General features: G+C 41.8%; 2 protein-coding genes across 3 annotated transcripts; one reads left to right on the top strand and one right to left on the bottom strand.

Annotated features, from left to right (window-relative positions):
• Positions 1 to 38: 38 nt before the first annotated feature.
• On the top strand, positions 39 to 3581 carry LOC140993998 (peptidyl-prolyl cis-trans isomerase FKBP14-like). Its single transcript, XM_073463565.1, has 4 exons — positions 39 to 274; positions 1095 to 1249; positions 1775 to 1902; positions 2060 to 3581. Exons 1-4 carry the CDS (start codon positions 81 to 83, stop codon positions 2216 to 2218), a joined length of 636 nt encoding a protein of 211 aa, XP_073319666.1. The 5' UTR covers positions 39 to 80; the 3' UTR covers positions 2219 to 3581.
• wipf3 (WAS/WASL interacting protein family member 3) lies at positions 3565 to 12273 on the bottom strand. Of its 2 annotated transcripts, none has more exons than XM_073463563.1 (8): positions 12072 to 12273; positions 9393 to 9487; positions 8229 to 8367; positions 7221 to 7382; positions 6400 to 7125; positions 5346 to 5483; positions 5155 to 5259; positions 3565 to 5069 (listed from the first exon to the last, which is right to left on the bottom strand). In XM_073463563.1, exons 2-8 carry the CDS (start codon positions 9468 to 9470, stop codon positions 5029 to 5031), a joined length of 1389 nt encoding a protein of 462 aa, XP_073319664.1. In that variant the 5' UTR covers positions 9471 to 9487; positions 12072 to 12273; the 3' UTR covers positions 3565 to 5028. The 2 variants fall into 2 exon arrangements, with proteins under 2 accessions (XP_073319664.1, XP_073319665.1); XM_073463564.1 differs by having other exon boundaries at positions 5155 to 5256.
• Between the last annotated feature and the right edge of the window lie 7716 nt (positions 12274 to 19989).

Genomic DNA, 19989 nt, shown 5'->3' with positions numbered 1-19989 from the left:
CCACGTAGAGGGAGCAGCTGCTGCTCCTCAAACTTTTTAGTTTATTCTGCTGTTTCTTGAGGAAAGTGGAGTGTGGCAGCATGCTGCTGACCGTGCTGAGCTGGCTCTGCTCCTCCCTGCTGCTGGCTGTCAGCGGGGGGAAGCTGCCTGAAGCCGAGGTGAAGGTAGAAGTCATGCACAGACCTTTTCTCTGTCACCGAAAATCAAAGTACGGAGACATGCTGCTGGTGCATCATGACGGATACTTCGAGAACGGGACCGTGTTTCACTCCAGGTATGTTTCATGATGGCCTGACAGTTGCTGAGAGGATAAGTTCTCATGTCACAGTGTTTAGCTAGTTGAAGACATTTTCTAAACTCACTCTTAGTTTGAAGATAATTCACATTTTGCACTCAAACATTAGCATACGTGGTCATTTTATCTTGTCCAGCCCTTTTCATGTAAGCGCGCGTGTTACATCTCCTTGGTGACGACGACTATGTCTGTCACGTGATAAAAAAAATTTTTTTAAAGGGTCACTTCACCCAAATAACAAGAATACAAATGTTCCCCCTCTCCTCTAGTGGTTTCTAACGCTGTAGATAGTTTGGGTTTAATTTGCTGCATGTCACACTGGAGGTGAGTTGGATATTTTCTATGGTGTTCAAAGAACTGAAACAGAAAAAGTGAGATTTAATATTAAAAATGGAAGAAATAGCCCACAATATGACATTTGAAAGCTAGCTGTGAACGATTTGTAATTTTTTTTCACCACAACTATAAAATCAAATATAAATACATTACCTCATCGCGATCCATCCTGCGGTCTCTCTGTCACTCACTTCCAGAACAAATGCATGCGCTAGCTAGCAAAGATCTTTACAACAGCAGGGGAATCTGACAGGTGACCACTTCATTTATACATATCGCACTGTTAATTACAGTTTTTTTTTTGTATAAAGTTACAGTCAGACCTAGCCCAGTAATAAAGGGGTATAACCTTCAATTTCCACTTTTATTACCCGTTATTGGCTGCAGACCCTCTCACAGTCCTTCCTCCTTCAGTCTTGTAACCCTCCACTCTCAACATTATGTGGCTGTGTCTGTCCACTAGTCGAGATCAAGCAGGTGACAGTGGAGCAGTGTGGTTTACGCTGGGCATCAAAGAAGTGATCAAAGGCTGGGACAAAGGCCTGCAGGACATGTGCTCTGGAGAGAAGAGGAAACTGGTCATACCTCCTGCCCTGGCCTATGGAAAGGAAGGGAAAGGTACCATCCTGTCTGTAGCCATACGCATGCGGGCTTTACTGCATGCTAACATACAGATACATGGCACTGTCTTCTTAGAAGTCCTTCAGCTTTTCTAAAATGTTTACATTATTATGCATGTATGTATATTATACTTCTCTGTCTTGTTTTGAATGGCCTTCTAGGACTCCCACACTGAATGAAGGTTTCATTCAGCAGTATTAGTCCACTTATTCTCAACATGGAGCATGTGATCAATACTATGCTTTGTCCTGGTAAGCACACACCATTCTAACCAATAGCATTTAACTCCCCTGTGCCTAACAACCTGCACTGCCTCTCATTAACACTGATGACATGACTTTTTACTCACTTAACTCACTTTTAGTATGTGTTGCTGCGTTCACTCACAAGGGGCGCCATTTCTGCAGCATTAACCAAACCAATAGTATATTCTTCAGACTGAAGCATGCTTACAAATACCTCAGGTTATAACCAGTCTGAGTTTTAGTTGACCTCTCTTCCTGTGGTGTTGTCTGCTGTCAGGCAAGATCCCACCTGAGAGCACACTGACCTTCATCATCGAGTTGCTTGAGATCAGAAATGGACCGAGGTCACACGAGTCCTTCCAGGAGATGGACCTCAACGACGACTGGAAGCTCTCCAAGCATGAGGTGAAAACAGGGATTGCACTGTTTATGTTTTCCACAGCAAACATTTTTGACTTTGAATAATATCTAGCCAACCATTTTTCTAAGCGAATGATTAAAAATAACTGACATACATTTAAAGGCTTCCTGTCTCGCTCTTTATGTCTCTCTCTCACACCAGGTGAGAGAGTACCTGAAGAAAGAGTTTGAGCGCCATGGTTACCCTCCCAACGACACTCTACACGAGAACATGGTGGCGGATATCTTCGCCAAAGAAGATGAGAACAAAGATGGCTTCATATCCTCGAGAGAGTTTACGTACAAACACGATGAACTTTAACAGCACTCATGCAGTCTTCCAGTCTTTTTTTATTTGTTCACAGTGGAAATACTTTGGTGCTTTGGAGTGCATTGCAAACACTCTCTCAGGTTACCTGAAAGTATTTCGGTTTTATAGAAATGTTGTGTTTGTGTAGTGTGTGACATGTAAACTCCTCCTGTGTGAAGATTTGTGTGATAGGACTGGAGCCAACAAGGTTTTTTAATCAGTTCATTTCTGCAATGTTTTGCTTTAGCAGGTCTTTGTATTTTTGTGTGTTTTTTGATCCTTGAAAACCTCCGTATACATTTTAAAGCAACAAAATGTACCTTTTGTGGAGAAAGATAGTTGGTTGTTGAGTCTCATCCCCAGATTATAACTCTGACACTTTGGGTTGGCAGCTCGGGTCAGACGCCAAACCAAAACCGTCTGTATTTGATGACCTGGAGATGAAACTCAACAATCAACTATCCTTTTTCAGGAAGTTAGTTTGTTTCTTTAAGACTGTACTTTTATTTGTTTGCAGAACATCTGTTGAGGATACCTGTAATGTAAGAAGATATAGTATCTGTTACTAAATTTGGCTCTGAAATTCCCCTTAAAGGTGAAATATGTAGATGTAATATGTAATAGAAGCATCACAGAAGTGTATACAAACACAACAAAACCACTGGTTATCATTTAATGTGATTTTGGGTTAACCCTAACATCTTACTCAGTTTCCCATTATGTACTAAACAGAACTGGGGAGCACCAGGACCCTGGTAACTTAGGACCCTTGGTCACGTTAACATTGTGTACTACTTAGATTTTAGGGGGAAAGGACCCTGGGAACATAGGAATGACCTTGTGTGTGTTGAGTCATGAAAATGTGAACTTCACACAGACCAACAGGTGTAACTAATAACATAAAAGTGGCCATCATTAATGTCATTAGAGACACCTGTGTTTGAGTGGTGAAAATATCTGTGAGAAAGTCATTTTGCACATGCAAACACTGCAGTATCAATGCTCAAAGGATATACTGGTCAGTCCTGCTCCTCCATTATTTCTCCAGTGCACGCGAAGACAAAGGAAGTTGGAAATACTTCTTACGTTTTAGAAATTTATATAATGACTAATTCTCTCTGCTGACAACGTGAGAGTAACTGTACCTGTTTTTTAAACAATGTGCTGGAGGCAGTTTTGAGACGCTAAACCTGAAAATGTTCCCACAGTGCCAACTAGAATCTCAACTGTCCTGTTTCTGTAGCTTTGTGGTTGACATCTTGTATGCAAACACATCAAGACTAACCTTAATAAGCAAATGTTCTGTTCGGGGTAGCTTTTTGCAAACAATGTGATCAATTAAGTGACAGTGTTCTTAATAAAATACTGTGGTTTATTTGGTGGTCAAACCTTGTAACACTTTACACATTGAAACCAGCAGGTGGCACTGTCTTCACAGGTGTTAGTACGGGTTAATACACTGAGAGAAAGGAAACCATAGATCTCATTCATTATCTATTCATCACTGTGTAACTTAAAACATAATCTTAACATGACAGTATGTTTTCTTCTACACTTTTATGGATTCATTTGTTACTTATAAAAACAATTACATAAACACAAGAGAGCACCATTATATAGTATGTACAAGGATTTATGAACCCCCTGGTTAGCAACATTTTACCTTTATCAAGAACTCAGCTCCTGTATATTGAACATTGAACTTGTCCTTATTGCAATTTTAATAATATTTTGATTGATTGTTCAGCCCTAATTGGGTTTAAGATGAGGTTTACTTCCTGCTAACAGTCGCCATATTTTAATGAATACTCAAAGAATGGAAAATGGATGACATCTTGAGAGGATTGTCTTGCTCGAGGATTTTTAAAAATGGCAGGTAGAACACTGTTGGAATTTGCTGTCGAACTTCATAGTCCACAAAAGATTTCTGGAGTTCACATTAAAGCAGCGTTCAAACACTCGCCGAGACGACTGAGGTAGATGGAGACATGTTTAAAAATGTATAAAAGGCTCCATATCGGCGTAATCCAATTATGTGTAAGCACTGTGATCCCAAATTGATTTGAAAAGACACTATTGTGTCAACAATAGTGCAGACTTTGTGTAACTAATGTCTTTTCAAATCAATTTGGGTCTTCCGGACACTTAAATTACGCCAGACAAGCTGTATGGAGCCATTTTTATGTTTTTTATTCAGTTGCTTTTCACGTTTTAAAACAAGTCCCCATCGACTTCAGTTTGCTGTGAAGCTCCAGAAATCTTTTGTGGACCATGAAACTTCACTTGACTTTCCATCGGCATGAAGGTGAGTAGACAACGTCAGAATTTTCATTCTTGGGTGAACTGTTCCTTTAAGGAGCTTCCCTTTGTACAGTAATTGTTGCTGGACCACAGTTTGTGTATATCTATCTTTACAAGAGCTGAAATCAAAATATTCTCTTCTGCATGTAGAGACTGAAATGCTCATGTCATGATAAATATAACCAGTGGAAGACACTGTCCCTGGAGTGTATGTGTGTGTATGAGTATGAGTAGGGAGATCCCTCCTCCTCACACACATTCAAAACATTCCACACTGAAAAGGTCACAGGTCACATAGTCTGTATGAGGCGGGACCCTGTTTGACACTCGCATACACAAACACACAAATGCACTAAACACAAACAACACACACTCACACGCTCAAAGCCTGCATCCGAACCAGTCCATGGCAGTTCTGTTATTGTCATGAGAAGGAAGAGGAGGAGGACGATTAACTGCCTGATATGTGTGTGTAGGAGGAAGATCCCTTCAGGGGGTGAAGAATTGGGTGAGGCCTTGACTCATCTGAGGTGTGTCCTCATCCCAGGTGGTTTGGGGTTCACTGTAACAGAGAGGAAAATAGTCTCAATAGATTCATAAAAAGTCATGGTGAAATTTGAGAATTAAGGAGCGCTCTGAGCAGCTACCTCTGTTTTCTTTGCTGGGATAGATCCGAGGGAAAGGCTTGAATTCATCAGGAGGGGGTAAGTCCTCTACAGGGTGGAACTGGAACTTGGATTCAAAGTCATCTGCTGAATGTAGGATAAAAAAATCCATCAAAACCATAAATGTATTCTAAGGTGTCACATATATAACTGTAAGATCCACGTAGTCCCACCCAGGCTGTGCAGGTGTCCATTCCTGAGGCTCGATGGAGGCAGGGGAGGCGGTGGTGGAGGGGGAGGAATGCGGCTGGACAGCTCAGTGGAGGGGGAACGTGCCGGAGGAGCTGGAGGAGGAGCCAGCCGGCCCACACCTGTTACCATGGGCGACAACAGCGGAGGAGTCAGAGGGGGTGTCAAGCATAAAAAATCCACAGCATGACAAATACATCAGTGAGACAGTGGGGCTATATTCACACATATTTTTACACAACACATAACTCTGTACGCTTTAATGACGAGGTACGACAGCTGCCACAGTTTCAAACCTATACTTGGTCAGAAAAATCACAAAACTAGCAATTACTACGAATATTTCTACTGCTGTTTTTTCCCCATGAACATGCTGTTGAAATGAGTGATGAAATGACTAAAAAAGAAGTCAGTTGCCTGGAACTGGGCTGTTGGCCTCTTGTGCTTTTTTAAATGATCATCATCTCACTAGAGAAGCTTATGGCTGATCATCATCACCATCTCATTTAACCGCTTCCTCCGAAAAACAATATAACAGTAGGTTCTTTTTTTATCCGCCTTGCAACAGCTCTCTATTTGCCATTAAAGATATATTATATAACATTTCTGCATTAAAATGTCTAAAAACGAATAGACCTTTGTTGTACATGTTGTTGTGCTGTGTACTTATGTTATCTTAAATGTTTTCTACAATGTTCAAACCCAGAGAAATCTGTCATTTTATTCACGATAACGGTGCATTTGATTTGGTCACCTGTCACTATAACTTCCGTTATAACGTGACTAGACATAGCGTGAATAAAACTTTAACACATTACTTCCTCAGTGAACATTTCTGCCTGAGTCATGTAGTTAGATTTCATCGGTAATGGTAGTTGTGTAATAATCAAGACAACATCTCTCATCGTCCCACGCTTCTTCACTACATCATAAAACGTCTTTTCATTGTTTTGATTGAGAGACCCCTAGTGGCAAATTACAAATGAAAATTACAAAAAAAATTACATACTGTGCGTTTAACAGAAAAGTCACACCTACCTGCACTCCTGGGCACAGCAGGCGGCCGTCGGGTGGGAGCGTTGCAGGGGTATGAGGGAGGCAGAGAGCGCATGGCGGGGGAGGGCACTGGTGCCACCTTAGGTGGTGGAGGGGGGAGGGCGGAGGGGCAGGTGGGGGTAAAAGATGCTGGGAGAGGAGGAGGAGGAGGTGGAGGAGGAGGTCCCAGTGGGCTGTCCCGTAGGATGGGGAACCTGGAAGGTTCGGAGTGGACTGGTGAGGGGGGCGGAGGGTAGAAGCACCCTGAGGAGCGGTCCCCTGGAACAGCAGAGGGAGACTGGAAAGGTGGAGGAGGGGGAGGAGGAGTAGAGTGCTGAGAGATGGTGGTGTGGCTGGAGTGCTGGATGGGAAGCCAGGTGGGCTTGGTGACCTGGGACGGAGGCGGAGGAGGAGGGCAGGAGGGGAGAGGTGGAGGCTTGTTGGCCGGCCGGTCCTGGAAGGCTAGGGGTGGCGGAGGCGGGGGAGGAGCGGAGGTAGGTGCAGGCGGCGGCGGCAGCGGGGGAGGAGGGGGAGAGGAAGTAGGGAAAGCAGGTGGGTGCTTGCCGCTGTGAGAGGGGGAGGGAGGAGCAGAGGACGAGGGGGCGAGTGGACGGTGGGCGGAGCCTCGCAGCTCCACCGTCCTGTGAGGCTCAGGGATGCTGCTGGTTTCTGCTGGTGTGGGGGGGTTCCACAGGGGCTTCAGGGAGGCTGTGGAGCTGGACCGCGACACTGTAACACACACACACACACAGTAGTCATTTTAATTGTCAAACTGTTAAAAAAAAAAAAACAGATTTAAAGAGAGCAAGAAGTTTTGCACCAACCTGGGGTCTTGCCTGCTATGTCTCGTTGTCCCATTGGCCTGAGAGTCGGGAAGCCTCCAGCAAAGAGCCCACCCAAAGAGGGTCCCATGGGTGCCGTCCCTCCCGATGAGCCCTGAGAAGTACCAATACTGCTGGACACATCTGTAGGGCTGGCTTTGGGCTCTGGGAAACATTACATTACCAATGACTGATGTCCATTATATATTCATCACATATATATCAACAAATAAGTTCATTCTCCCCTCAATTTTAGGGGCCGGTGCATTATAATTTCTTTAAAAAACATTTTCATATTGCCACATACTGACTTGACAGTCTTTGAAGTGCTCAGTAGGTTTCATATTTGTTGGAATTGTTTTCTTATTTGTGACAACAGGAAAGGGACAGTAATGGTTCTGGCAGGAACATGAGTACACCACCCAAACCACATGATGTCCCTGAGGCCCGACTACACACCTTTGCACAAAACACAGCGGCCTCTTTCAGCTGGTTTGGCTCCATTCAAGTAACTGACATTTCTACAGTAAACACTTGTGTAATGTATGTTAAGCCATTCCTTAACTAACTGAATGAACATCTGGCTAAAATATGATACATTGGCATCCATATTCCCATTATCTAGCATGTTCTCAGATGACTGAGTTGACTCTGATACAGTGTATGCTGTGTCTATTGTGCTTGCCACTGTGTATAGTAGTTTCCTCCTCTGCCTGCATCCTTATCTGCCATAGTGCATTCCTTCCTGAAGTGTGCACTTTGTGTGTATGTGCTCAAATTTAGCTAAAAAAGAAACAACATGTCCCCAATGAACTACATTCTATCATCTCTCCTCTCTTTACCCTGATGCATCACAATCTGGTATCTCACCATACAAACACACTCCATTAAACCTCCTTCCTCTGACCTCCACTGTGAGAAAAACAGTGACACTGTGCCATTCAGTGTTTTAACACAGTCTGAGTGTGTGTGTGCTGTTGGTAGCGTGGTGAGAATGCTGAATGATCTTACTATCGACAACAGGATCACTGCGGTCGTTGACCTGTGTGACTTTTTTGAGCCTGGCTCCTTTCTGGATGTCGGCCAGCAAGGCATTCCTGCCACCTCCTCCTCCTCCTCCAGTCTGGAGCTTGGGAGGATCCGACGGACACTGTCACACAGAGGAAAAAAGAGCTTTTTAGATAATTTTGACTGGTACAATGCAGTACAATGCAAACACTGAAGAAATATACAGTTAAGACAGGAAATAAGCATAGCATTTATTGAAAATAAAACTACACATTAAGGTAGCACAGAAATCAAGCACACAAACAGTAAAAACAATGAAAACTACACAGAAGTAGTAATTATGAAACAGGAGGAGACGAACACATGAATAATTTTTTCCAGGACTTGAAAAAGCCTTGAAAGGATAGTAAAGTTGTGATCAACACTATGGGTGTCACGATTCTCCAAATCCACGATTTGATTTGACTATAGGATTTAGGCTCAGCACTATGCCATCGGTGGACTAACTGCCAGTTAACTTAACTGACATATCTTATTTCTGTAAGAATGTACCGTAGCTGGTTTGACACTTATAAGTGAAGAGGAGTGCCTCCAATCAGTCATAGCTTTTCCTGTGCAGCATAATGCGGTTACAACTTCATTGTTAAACCCTGTGTTGTGGACTGGCAAATAAATGAACCTTGGCAAAAGAAATCAATTGCCCAAAAACGAAAAGAATTGTTAGTTGGAGCTCAACTTCACCTCAACTCCTCTGCCAAACAGATACAAACTGATGTACCGATGAAAGCATTCAGCAAAGGGTTAAGTGAGGAAATCATATTTAGTGATGTGACTATGACTAGAGCCACTAAGCTGTTTCTCTGCAGTGTGGCCTTGTTTGCTGGCGGTGACATCACTCATTTAACATGAGGACACTGTGCGCCTGCTGTGGAAACATTACACTCCTCTGCTACTGAGAGTCTGCTGTCTGCCCTGCTCTCTGTGTGTGTGTGTGTGTGTGTGTGTGTGTGTGTGTGTGTGTGTGTGTGTGTGTGTGTGTGTGTGTGTGTGTCACCTCAATCAATAATGCAAAAAAACCTCCAGGTGATGGTTGATGGTCAGTGAGAAGGACACGAGTGAGTGTTTACAATTGCATGAGAGAGAGTTGGAGTGATACTCAGTCTTTACCTGTGGCAGGGCAGCGCTGGGCGGTGGTGGAGGAGGGGGAGCCAGGGGAGGCGGAGGGGGAGGAGGGGGGGCTGGCATGCCGAGGCCTCAGATACCTGCAGAAATAAAACACTATTCACACACTGCAGCCACTGACCAGCTTCTAGTTCTTTTCCCTTCATGCCAGAAGCTGCTACTGTGTTCAGGGGCACGCTGGATGACCTCCTACCCTCTTCGCTGGACAGGAAGAGCTTTCACCACCGTACAGCGCAAAACAGGAAGCAGCGAGCACACCATCCTCTCTAGAGAAATCTGACACACTATCCCCACCACCACCACCACCACCACCTCCACCCCTGTCCTCCTCTTCTTCCCACAATGCCCCGTGGCAGGACTTGAGAGAGGAACAATGGAGCGTATTGTGTGAAAAGTAATGGACCCCTGCTCTTCAGTCGCTCAGTGACCGAAGGCCTTCACTGTAGTAAGTGAATGAAAAACACATTGAGGAAACTCCACAGGAAAGTGCTACAGCGTGCACACATTGTTCTTTTTATCCCACTTTACACTGAGCATGTATACAGGATGTCTTGTGGTTCTCTCATCATGAACAACTGGTTCAGTAATTAGCAGCCAATAACATCAACTTTCCAGGAGCAGCCCATATCCAGGATAACGCTGCAGTGCTTTCAGTGATATTGAGACCTCCACCCAGACTTCTTGGCATCATAAATTCTTGACGAGCTGTCCTCCACGGCTGTGAAACAGTCTGATGTTTGACATCCTCAGTGGAATTTGCACATGATCCTCCAGAGCAATTTAATAAAAACCAGAACAGAACCTGTTTTTGTTGACCCTCTATCAATCTCTTGTCTTTGACTATGTGTATGTGTGTGTGTGTGTGTGTGTGTGTGTGTGTGTGTGTGTGTGTGTGTGTGTGTGTGTGTGTGTGTGTGTACACTTCATGCCTCCCCTCAATGCAACTGGCAGACCATCCTGTGTTGCTATTTCTATCTTCATATCTGTGTCAAGCAGCCTCTGTGACACTGATAGCGGAGGTCTTTAAAGGGGGCATAGCTGCTGGACATGGGTTAGCAGAGCTTTAGACGAACAGGTGGCACAACGAGTGGAAATGCACCTCTCACACCAGTTGTTGTTTTTTTTTTCTTTGACCTGTAGCGAGTCTTGTTCAATCTGATGAGACACACAAAAGCAGCTGGAGGTGGCAGCTGCTGTTTCTACAAGGAGTTTCTACACTTTTTATGTGAAAGACATGCAAAAAGATGAAGACAGAGATGAGCCCCGGATGAGGCTGACCTAACTGACTTGAGGATATGACATAATACTGAAACTATTGTGAGTAAAGAGGGTGTAACTATATAATGTAATGTTCTTATTGGGGTCTCAGAGACCTCAGCTGTAAACCATCTTTGAATAAAATGGATTTTCATGTGCTCAGTATCTGTGTTACATCACATTTAGCGTCCAAATTCCTGAATAAATACGTTGGTTTTGAATGTATTTGGAGTTTGTCCATGAGTAGTCACAGAAAGTTTAGATGTAGGGTGGTAACTAACGTTTATTTTCATTGTCTTGATTAATCAGTTACTTGTTTGGTCTATAAAATATCAGAAAATGGTGAAAATTGACAATCAGTGTCTCCTAAAGTCCAAGATGACGTCCTCAAATGTCTCGTTTTGTCCACAACCAAGAGATATTCAGTTTACTGACATAAAGGAGTTATTAAACCATAAAATATCAGTGTTTCCCACACATAGACTTTACTTGGGCGGGCCACCCAGTTATAATTGGTGACCCAATTGAGCATTTTTTACTTTTATTTTTGTATCTCTCAAAGACCAAGCAGCCATGTAGGCCTGCTTATACTGCTGTTTTGTACAGGCTAGTAAGTACAAAAAGCAATGCTACATGGGATAGTTGATTTTTGAGTCTCATTCTCATTCTCCGCCACAAGTACACTGAAATTCTGTGGGAAACACTGAATATTCACATTCAGCTGGAGTCAGAGAGTTAAAAAAATGTTTTCCTTAAAAAATTACTGATTAATCAAAATAGTTGGTGATTAATTTAATGGTTGACAACTAATCGATTAGTCATTGCAGCGCTCGTTAACAGCCCCCAAACAACTAATTTGTCTGTTTATAAGTTTTTGGCAAACAAATTAATTTCTATTTTCATTCATGCATATCCCATATATCACGTAAGACAATGTATTTCCCTTCTTTACTTCATGTTCTTTTATGTATTTTATCAGCTTCATCAAACGAGCAAGCCCAGTTTGTAGCAAAGAATAAAATATGTAAAGGAAAGATTTGACTATTTGGTATCAATATCATGATTATTTTACCTTTTTGCACATGCAGCAGTGGCTCTGTCTGTGGCACCCCAAACAATGAGGAAGTGAAGCCTACACCACACAGGAGTTCAAACAATCATCTTTAAACATGGTTTTAATGTTCATGTGTGCGTCTTCTTTGCGAAACTTGCACAGAAATGCTCAAAATATTTACCTGCAAGTTTTGTGAAAGGAATGAACATGTGCAGCCCAGGAAATGAGATGGATCAGACAGCATTATTTGGTCCTTTAAAGTCAGTACAGCACCTTTAATATGAATCCGCTACAAGTTAAAAGCACTGGCATTAAGAGACAGGTTCACTTGAAGCCCCATGTCTTTGTCTTACCTTCACGAAATAGGCGAAATCCACCTGTTTGCAGACGAAGCTTCAGTGAGATGCAGCTGGCCTCATAGTGCGCTCCTCTGCCTGAGAAAGTTTCCAAGTTATTTTTAGTCAAACGAGGACACCGCTCATCTGACGTTTGTGCTCCAGTGAGTCTTAACTTCACTTCATATCTGTGTCCACAAAGCAGACACCGAAAACACGATAGTGGTCCCGCACAATGGTCTCTTTATAACCGTGGCTGTTTACGGTTTATTCCCCCTTGTGAGCGCACTGCAGGAGGCGGACAGCGCGAGTGGAGGCCACACCTTAGCACCCCACGCTCCACACGGGGACCAATGGGGACAGAGAGAGGGGCCAGGGCGCCTCGACTGGTGCCAAAAACTTTCCCTCACCTTCAGTTACACCTGTGGAATAAAATAAACAGCCTATTACGCATGCATGATAACTGGTTAGGACTGGGAGGTGAAGGAATCTGCACCAGTGTAACAAAATCTTCTCCATTTTCTCTGTTTTAAGGCAACAATTCCGCCCCCTCGTGTTCAAATCGTGCCATTACAACTCATCCTTCATTCCAGCTTTTGCATTCAGACCTTCTGTTCACTTTCTTTATTATAACAGCTGGTGTGAGGTGATTAGATGATAATAACACATCTGAAAACCATAAAGTGAATGTTTATAGACATAAATGTTGTGTCAGTTGTAACCCTGGGACACACACACACACACACACACACCTCAGACCTCAACCGTGACACAGGAATGCAGTGACACAGGGATGCTCCTCCCTTGTACTGACACAACAAAGTAATTCAGGCCTGGGTTTGACACACGCTGCAGACTAAAAATAAATTGCATTAATTCCTTGTAATTGACCTTTTCAGACAATGGGAAATTCACGCACTCTTCCCACGTATTATCTTAGTGTAGTGCTGAGTGGCCACTAACATGCCTGCCCAGGGAACTATTATCACTCATCTGCACATCTTAAGAACTTTGAGCGTATGTTTTCTTTTGAAGAGCACATTTTCTTCCGTATTTGTGAGACTCTTTGTCATCATTGAGCTGTTTCTTCCTCTGTTTTCAGACAAATCTGTCAACACATAGTTGACTTCAGCCAGTAGATTGTGGTCTCACAGGAAAATAAAGCACACATGCACATACACACACTCATACACCTGATTGTAACAGTTACCAGATTTATTTATCATATTTTCGCCTTCATTTAAGTATTCACAGGTGGTCAAAAAATACAAGCAAACTACATCAGTGGCCGGATCAGACTTCCTTGGCTTCCAACAGTAGTTTCATACTTCATTGTAAGTAGTAGCTTTGTTTCTGACCCATTATGTCACACAGGCTGGATTTCATCCTTCATTCAAAGTGTTTTAAAGCATTTTACTGGCGAGTGTCATGCATCGGACTAAAAGCAACTCACGAGTGATCCTTAATTTCCCTCCACTAACTGATTTTTTTTTCACACGTAAATCATTTAACACCTTCATAAATATCCTTCTAACCCTTTAGAATCAACATTTGTTTTGCAAAAAGGAGCGTTATAGTTATCCTTCATTATCAAACATATTCTTAATAAAGAAACAGTGTAAACATTTAATGGACAGTATTTTCCTGGAGCATTTCACACTTTCTCTGGGGTTCTGACAGGAAATAGCATTGGAGGATGGAGCTTTCTTAAAAGGCCATAGGTAATTCAAGGAGTTGTACATTGACATCACTGACTGTGACTGAATCACAGACACTGTGGGACATTAATTACATGTTAGGCTCTTAATCGTTTACTGCATTAGTACTGTAAGTCTTCTGTTTGGGTTGATTATGGGATTTTGTTGGCAGAATGGTTCAAAAACCATCATGAAGAACAAATATAAAGTAATTTCAAGTCATTTATCATTGTGACCTTTCATAAAAAAGTCTAAATTTCCATTATTTCATGTACCACATGATAACCTAACTCCTGCAGTACTGGGCTAAAAGTTGAATGTTCCTTCTCATCTTCATCATCACCTCTTGGTATGAATCAAGTGAATGAAGCATCTTCATGAACTCAACTCATTCTCCTTTCCTTCAAGCATCTTTGCAAAGCAGTCTCTGATCACCGTCTCCTCCTCCTCATGGTCACCGTCTCTCCTCTTTCCCCATCGCCCCATTATCTGTCTCTTTCTCCTCGATGGGAAGGCTCGAGCGCACCCTCCGCTTCTCCTTCCACCGACCCGAGCGCGACACCTTCATGTTCCTGCGACACGTCTGCTCGTTGAAAACCGAGTCTAGGTGGGAGTCATCGTAGGTGTCGTCACTGATGCTCTTGCTGGACTCTTGCTGGGACTGTGAGGACTGGTCGCCGGCGCTCTTGGAGGCTTCTGCGGCGTAATCCTTTTGCTTCAGGGCGAAAGGGTCAAAGTCTGGGCCAAAGGGAGGGTTTGAGGAGTCCTTGGGGCCTCCACTCTTCTTCTTTTGGAGGAATGACTTCCACCATGGGGTCCTCTCTGTTGTCATCTTTGGCTGGAGGGAGGGAAAAGATGCTGTCAGTAATTCAGCTGCATTTCAGATGCTCTCCTGTGCATCAGTATCATTTTATAAGTGATGTCATTTTTATCTGTGATGCCACTTTAATGCCCTAAAACATCAAATCACTCCTATATAAATGACTGTCATTGTTTTATAAAGCATTTCTGTTTCACACCATGACTCTCATCTTCATCCCTATAAAAACAACACTTGTTTTGTTGCATACATGGTCACGCTCATAACCCTCACAAATCCTATTTTCTGTTTGGATATAATGATTTGCCCTCTCTAAATCTGAATGTGTTTTGAATTAGATTCTCTCTGGTAACAATTTTGGTTTGTTTCACCGGTGAGACAGCTTCTTACCAACTAATCCTAAGAATAACCAGTATGACCATGATTAGCTTTTCTGAAAAACTGGTTTAATGAGTCGTGAGAACAGAGAAGCAAACCCAAGCCGTGATTCACAGGTGAACGATGCGCGAAAAAAAAAAAAAAGCAAAACTCTTATGAACACTCACCTGCGCAACAACAGGTGCCGTGGACACTTGAAACTATATAAAAAGAAAAACAGAATCACACTTTTAAGTGAGATAAAGATCCACAGGACAGTGTCAGTGTCTTCTTCTTCTTCTTCTTCAGTGGTGGTGCATAACCGTGACAGCAATCCGTCAATGCCTTGCAGCAGTATCCATTTTACGCACGAGCCAGGTGTCCTGCCTGCTCATATCTCCCACCTCCAGCAAAAAGCAAAGTTGCCCCTCTCCTCCTCTCCTCAAATGTCTCTACTCGTCCTCTGCACTTGAGGAAACTGCAGATGAATCGACACATTTCTAAGAAGCGACTGTCGACTACTGAACCAGCAGGTTTCCGCCTCCGAAACTCTCACCTCGAAGCACCTGTCCTCACTCCTGATTGGATGAACTCCCCGGGGTCGGTCACGTGAGCCACGCTCAGGTGAATCCACTGCAACAATGGGTGGGGCTTGTAGTTGCGTGGCAACATAGCCCATGGGAGCTTGTGCCTCTTCAGTGACAGATTAAAAAAAAGAGCCTTTTGTAAGAGCTGAACCCAACCCAAGCCAGTTCTGGGCGGCCCGGTACTTTTGGCCACAATGACTTTTAATTGTGATGCCACGCAGAGGAATGGTGTTGTGAGAAGTTAATGGTATTTATTAATAGTCACCGGCCAGAACAGGTTGAGCCCTGTGACCCTGCTCTTAAGTTATCAGAGGAATGTGTGAGACAGGAAGAAGTCAGGAGTCTCCTGAAAGGACGTCAATGCACCAGACGTGCAATTGTTGCTGCTTTAAGTTCACATTAAGTGAGGGGAAGCAGTTTGGCCTGGCGCCAGTTTCACATGCTGGGGTACTTCCGGATGCTTCTGCTTCTGTACTTTCAAGTCCAACTCTGGTGTCAGTTTCTTTATAGTTTCATGTAGCTTGTATAGTCTGTCTGACTCCACCATTTCACCATGCCATGTCCCAGATGAGCCTTTGTCTCAACACATGCTCCAATGCAATCAATTCCAAGTTGTGATTATGATCTCTTAATTAGGCAAAAGCAGCTGCTTCTTCTTCTGCATACCTTTTTACTTACTTTTTTAAAATCCTTTTCGAAACTTACAAAAGCTAGCAGTTGTCACGGTAGTAAAGGCTCATGGATGACTTACTCCCTAGTAAGCCATCATATAGTAGGCTATAGTCATATACTGATAAGTTCTTAAGGAATGGTGATTACAGTATTCTATCAAGTATGTGGAAAGTAAAGTAAATTTACAACACCGTCACTTTAATCTTGTACTTTTTACTCCATAAAGAGGTTACTAAACATGGTGAATTGTCAAGGTTACATAACATACCTATAATCATCTCAGGGCAGTGATTTTATTATACAGTAGGGGGGCACATCACCCCTAATATTCAGATGTGCTAAAAACAATTAAATAAAATAACAAAAGATAAACAAACGACCACACATCACCTTCCAAAAGTAGTTATTAGCCATTGTAATCTAATCATAACAAAACTTTATAGATTGCCAAAGTTGACTATGGATACGGTCTTGAATTAGCTCCACCTGGACCAGCTATGAGAAATAGAAAGGAAATTTCAAATTAATGCATCAACATTAACAATCCAATAATACAATATTTACTTATACACTCTCTGCAAAATTAACTCTTTTCATTTTGATATTTTAGTAAATTTTGCTGAGGAAATGGCCTTTGAATTAAATTTGCAAAGCACGATTTTCCTTTGTAATGGAGCAGTTTTAAACTGTTGTATTGCTTCTTTCACCTCAGTAAAGGCTCTGACGTGTCCTTCAACCACAAGTTATGCCACAATGGTCCATTGGACAGAGAGACAAAACATGTGTCATTCTGGAGCAGTGGCGGACTCAGGATGTTTGAGGGGCAGGGGCGGACAAAATATAAAGGGCACCAGCTATATGTGTTGGGGCACCATCACGCATTAAGGGCACTGGAAGGGCACCTTAGAGGGCACTTTATCATGTTTTATCTACCATAGGGGCATCCAAAAGGGCACTTTTGCTGTTTGTTTGTTTTTTGTTTTTGTTTTGTTTTTGTCATCACACACAACATGGCAATGTGCAAGCTGTTCCTTTTAATGACTTATTACTGATATATTAGTTAAAAATATAAACTGTTGATAAAGGGCACTTTATTAGAAAGTGGTAGCCAGCAGGCAATTTCACAGTGTGAGTTTGAATCTGTATTTATGTGACTGGGTGGTGCATTTGCATCTAATTAAACTTATGGGATAAAATAGAATACAAAGTTGTGCAGTGCAACATCAAGCTTTATTGCCTTTAATGAAATTTGTCCACAGCCTCAATATAAATACATGATACAAAACAAAACACATTAAATATGTAAAATCCCAGTACGACAGACCTCCTTCAAACTGAGAACATGCTACAGTCCAATACATCCTTAAATTGTAATTATTGAGTGTTAAATTGAAACATAAGGACACACTGCATGTTAACACATGTGTGAAGTTAAAATGCATCACATGGGACATTCTGTTATTCTCAAACCACCTATTGTGTAAAAGCCAAGTTTCACAGTGTCATTGGATCCTCCTAATAGAGGAAACCACTTCTCCTAGATGTGACGTTATGCTGAGAAAAGCTTCTTTCTTTCGTACACCCTTGGAATGAAAGAAATGGTTTCTGTGTGTGTCGGTGCCAACAGGGAAGACCCAGTCTGGGCTGAGATGAGACAGAAACAGAGAGAGGAGGGAGGAAGCAGGGAATGCCTTTCGTCTCCCTCCTCCAAAATGTTTGAGTGAAAGTTGTTGTGGCAACAGGAATGTGTACCGTGTCTGTCTCCCTTAGCAGCAGGTGGCCTGCATACCTGGGGGACTCCCATCTCCCATCTCCCATCTTAGTCGAAACTCCGACGAGTCATTTCATCACTGCACCACAAACACAGCTCCTTCCTTCATTGTACTTTATCCTGCCCGCTCTCACGTACAGGTAAGCATGGATGCAATGGACACTCAAATGCATTCAAATTTATGCACACATACATAAACATTGTAGATGATGCACCGAGAGATTAATATTCTTGGTTTGCAACTGATTATTTTCATTATCAATTAATCTGTTGTCTCTTTTCTTCATTAATAGATCAATAGATTTAGTCTGTAAAATATCTGAAAATAGTGAAAATTGCCCATCACAATGACCTAGAGCTCAGGAGAAAGTCTGGTTTTGTCCAGATAAGAGTAAAAAAAAAACAAGTATTCTCTATTTAAAATGTTACAGAAGCAAATTCTTACATTTAAGAAGCTCGAACCTGTTAATCTTTTGCATTTTTTGACAGTTCTTACCTGATAAATATCCAGATAATTACAATAATCCAAGTCTTAATTTCTTACTCACCCACCGTCTTCTTCTGGTCTGAACAGCATCAAAACAATCACAGGATGTTATTATATCACCTCTCACTTTTGCTCTGCCTCTCCACCTCATATCTCCCTTCTCACATCTGCTTTCCTCTCCATTAAGTACAGGTAGTCTCACTGAAAGTTGATCTTTGACTTGAACCAGATCAGATAAGGGAAACATCCATGCTGAGATTTTATAGATATCGAGCTGCACTGTAAACATTAGGCACCCCACCCTGAGATGACAATCCGTCATTGAACATATTCCAGTTTTGACTGAAGGATTCCCTCAGGGGTGAAATCTGGATATTTGCCCATTGAGACAGAGAGGTATGTGGAGAATGTAGAGACGTTGTAGGGAGAGACTGAAACAGTGACTCTGGATTGCATAAGATACAGCAATACCCTTCACCTGTATCTGTTTCAATGTATGAAACGGTGGACCATCTTTCTTCCGTCACAAGCTGCATTTTCTTCTCTCTAAGAACCACACACAGTTGTGAGGGTGACTTTTGATGCAATGTTTTTTCTTTCATGTTGAGTCAATGCATATAAATTGAAAAAAATAGTTGTACGATTCATTACAAAAGACAGAATAATCAATTTGAAAAGAATTACTTTCATGTAATTGTTGAGCAATAACACTTGAGTAATAAAATACTGAACTACATTATCCTTATGTAGAAGTTCCTCTTAATTTTATATGTAATAAACAAATAAGGTTTATATATAAGTCTGTATTAATTTAATTTAATCAGACTAAGTTATTTAATTTATTCACATGGACTCAATATTATAGGAAAACTGCATTAAACTGCATTAATTAGCCTTTGACACGTTACAGTGAACTTGTGTAAAAAAATATCCAATAAAATGGAAAATGTACATGTAATAGAAATGCTATAATGTATACTTTCAACTTTTTAGGCGTAGGTGCAGGTGTACACAAGGATGGAGAGTTTACTCTCAGTTTCTTTTAAAAACAGATGATCTGCTGTGAACAGTTGGAGTCAATAACTATGGACGGCAAAAAATACCAAAATCAAAAATAAATAGATAAAAGCCTCAATAAATAAATACATTTAATGGCATATTAATTTATTAATGTATCTATTTTTTATATTGGCAGTTTCAGTCCTCCATAAATAACACTTTAGGGCTTTCAAATGTAAAAAACATTTTCATATCATTTTCATATTTATCACAGATACATGATGTAAAGCTGTCATTTTATCTATTGTTCGTAACTTGAATTAGTGTATTATCAAAGTGCAATCAATGTCACTTATACATTTTAAATCTCAACAAGGCGTGATCATAAAATAAACACTCGGTGGCCACTTTTTTTTAGGTACACCTGTCCAATAAAACAGCCCTGCTGTGACATCTGTCTGTACGAAGCTCATAATGTGCCACTTTTGATGACATTGTTGGAAATATAATGATCTGTTCATTATTGAAGTCATGGTTCAAGGTGGC

Source organism: Pagrus major, chromosome 3 (assembly GCF_040436345.1).
Source record: "Pagrus major chromosome 3, Pma_NU_1.0".
Lineage (NCBI taxonomy): Eukaryota > Metazoa > Chordata > Actinopteri > Spariformes > Sparidae > Pagrus > Pagrus major.
The sequence above is the reverse complement of the archived record's forward strand: the minus strand, read 5'-3'. Positions and strand labels throughout refer to the sequence as shown.

Bases quoted from the DNA above. Each gene is read 5' to 3' on its own strand.
- LOC140993998 (XM_073463565.1), top strand. From the start codon at position 81: ATGCTGCTGACCGTGCTGAGCTGGCTCTGCTCCTCCCTGCTGCTGGCT. The intron at 275-1,094 runs GTATGTTTCATG...TCTGTCCACTAG, and splicing joins GGGACCGTGTTTCACTCCAG to TCGAGATCAAGCAGGTGACA. The intron at 1,250-1,774 runs GTACCATCCTGT...GTCTGCTGTCAG, and splicing joins CTATGGAAAGGAAGGGAAAG to GCAAGATCCCACCTGAGAGC.
- wipf3 (XM_073463563.1), bottom strand. From the start codon at position 9,470: ATGCCAGCCCCCCCTCCTCCCCCTCCGCCTCCCCTGGCTCCCCCTCCT. The intron at 7,383-8,228 runs GTAAGATCATTC...AATGTTTCCCAG, and splicing joins CAGTGATCCTGTTGTCGATA to AGCCCAAAGCCAGCCCTACA. The intron at 5,070-5,154 runs GTAGCTGCTCAG...TCTCTGTTACAG, and splicing joins TCCCAGCAAAGAAAACAGAG to TGAACCCCAAACCACCTGGG.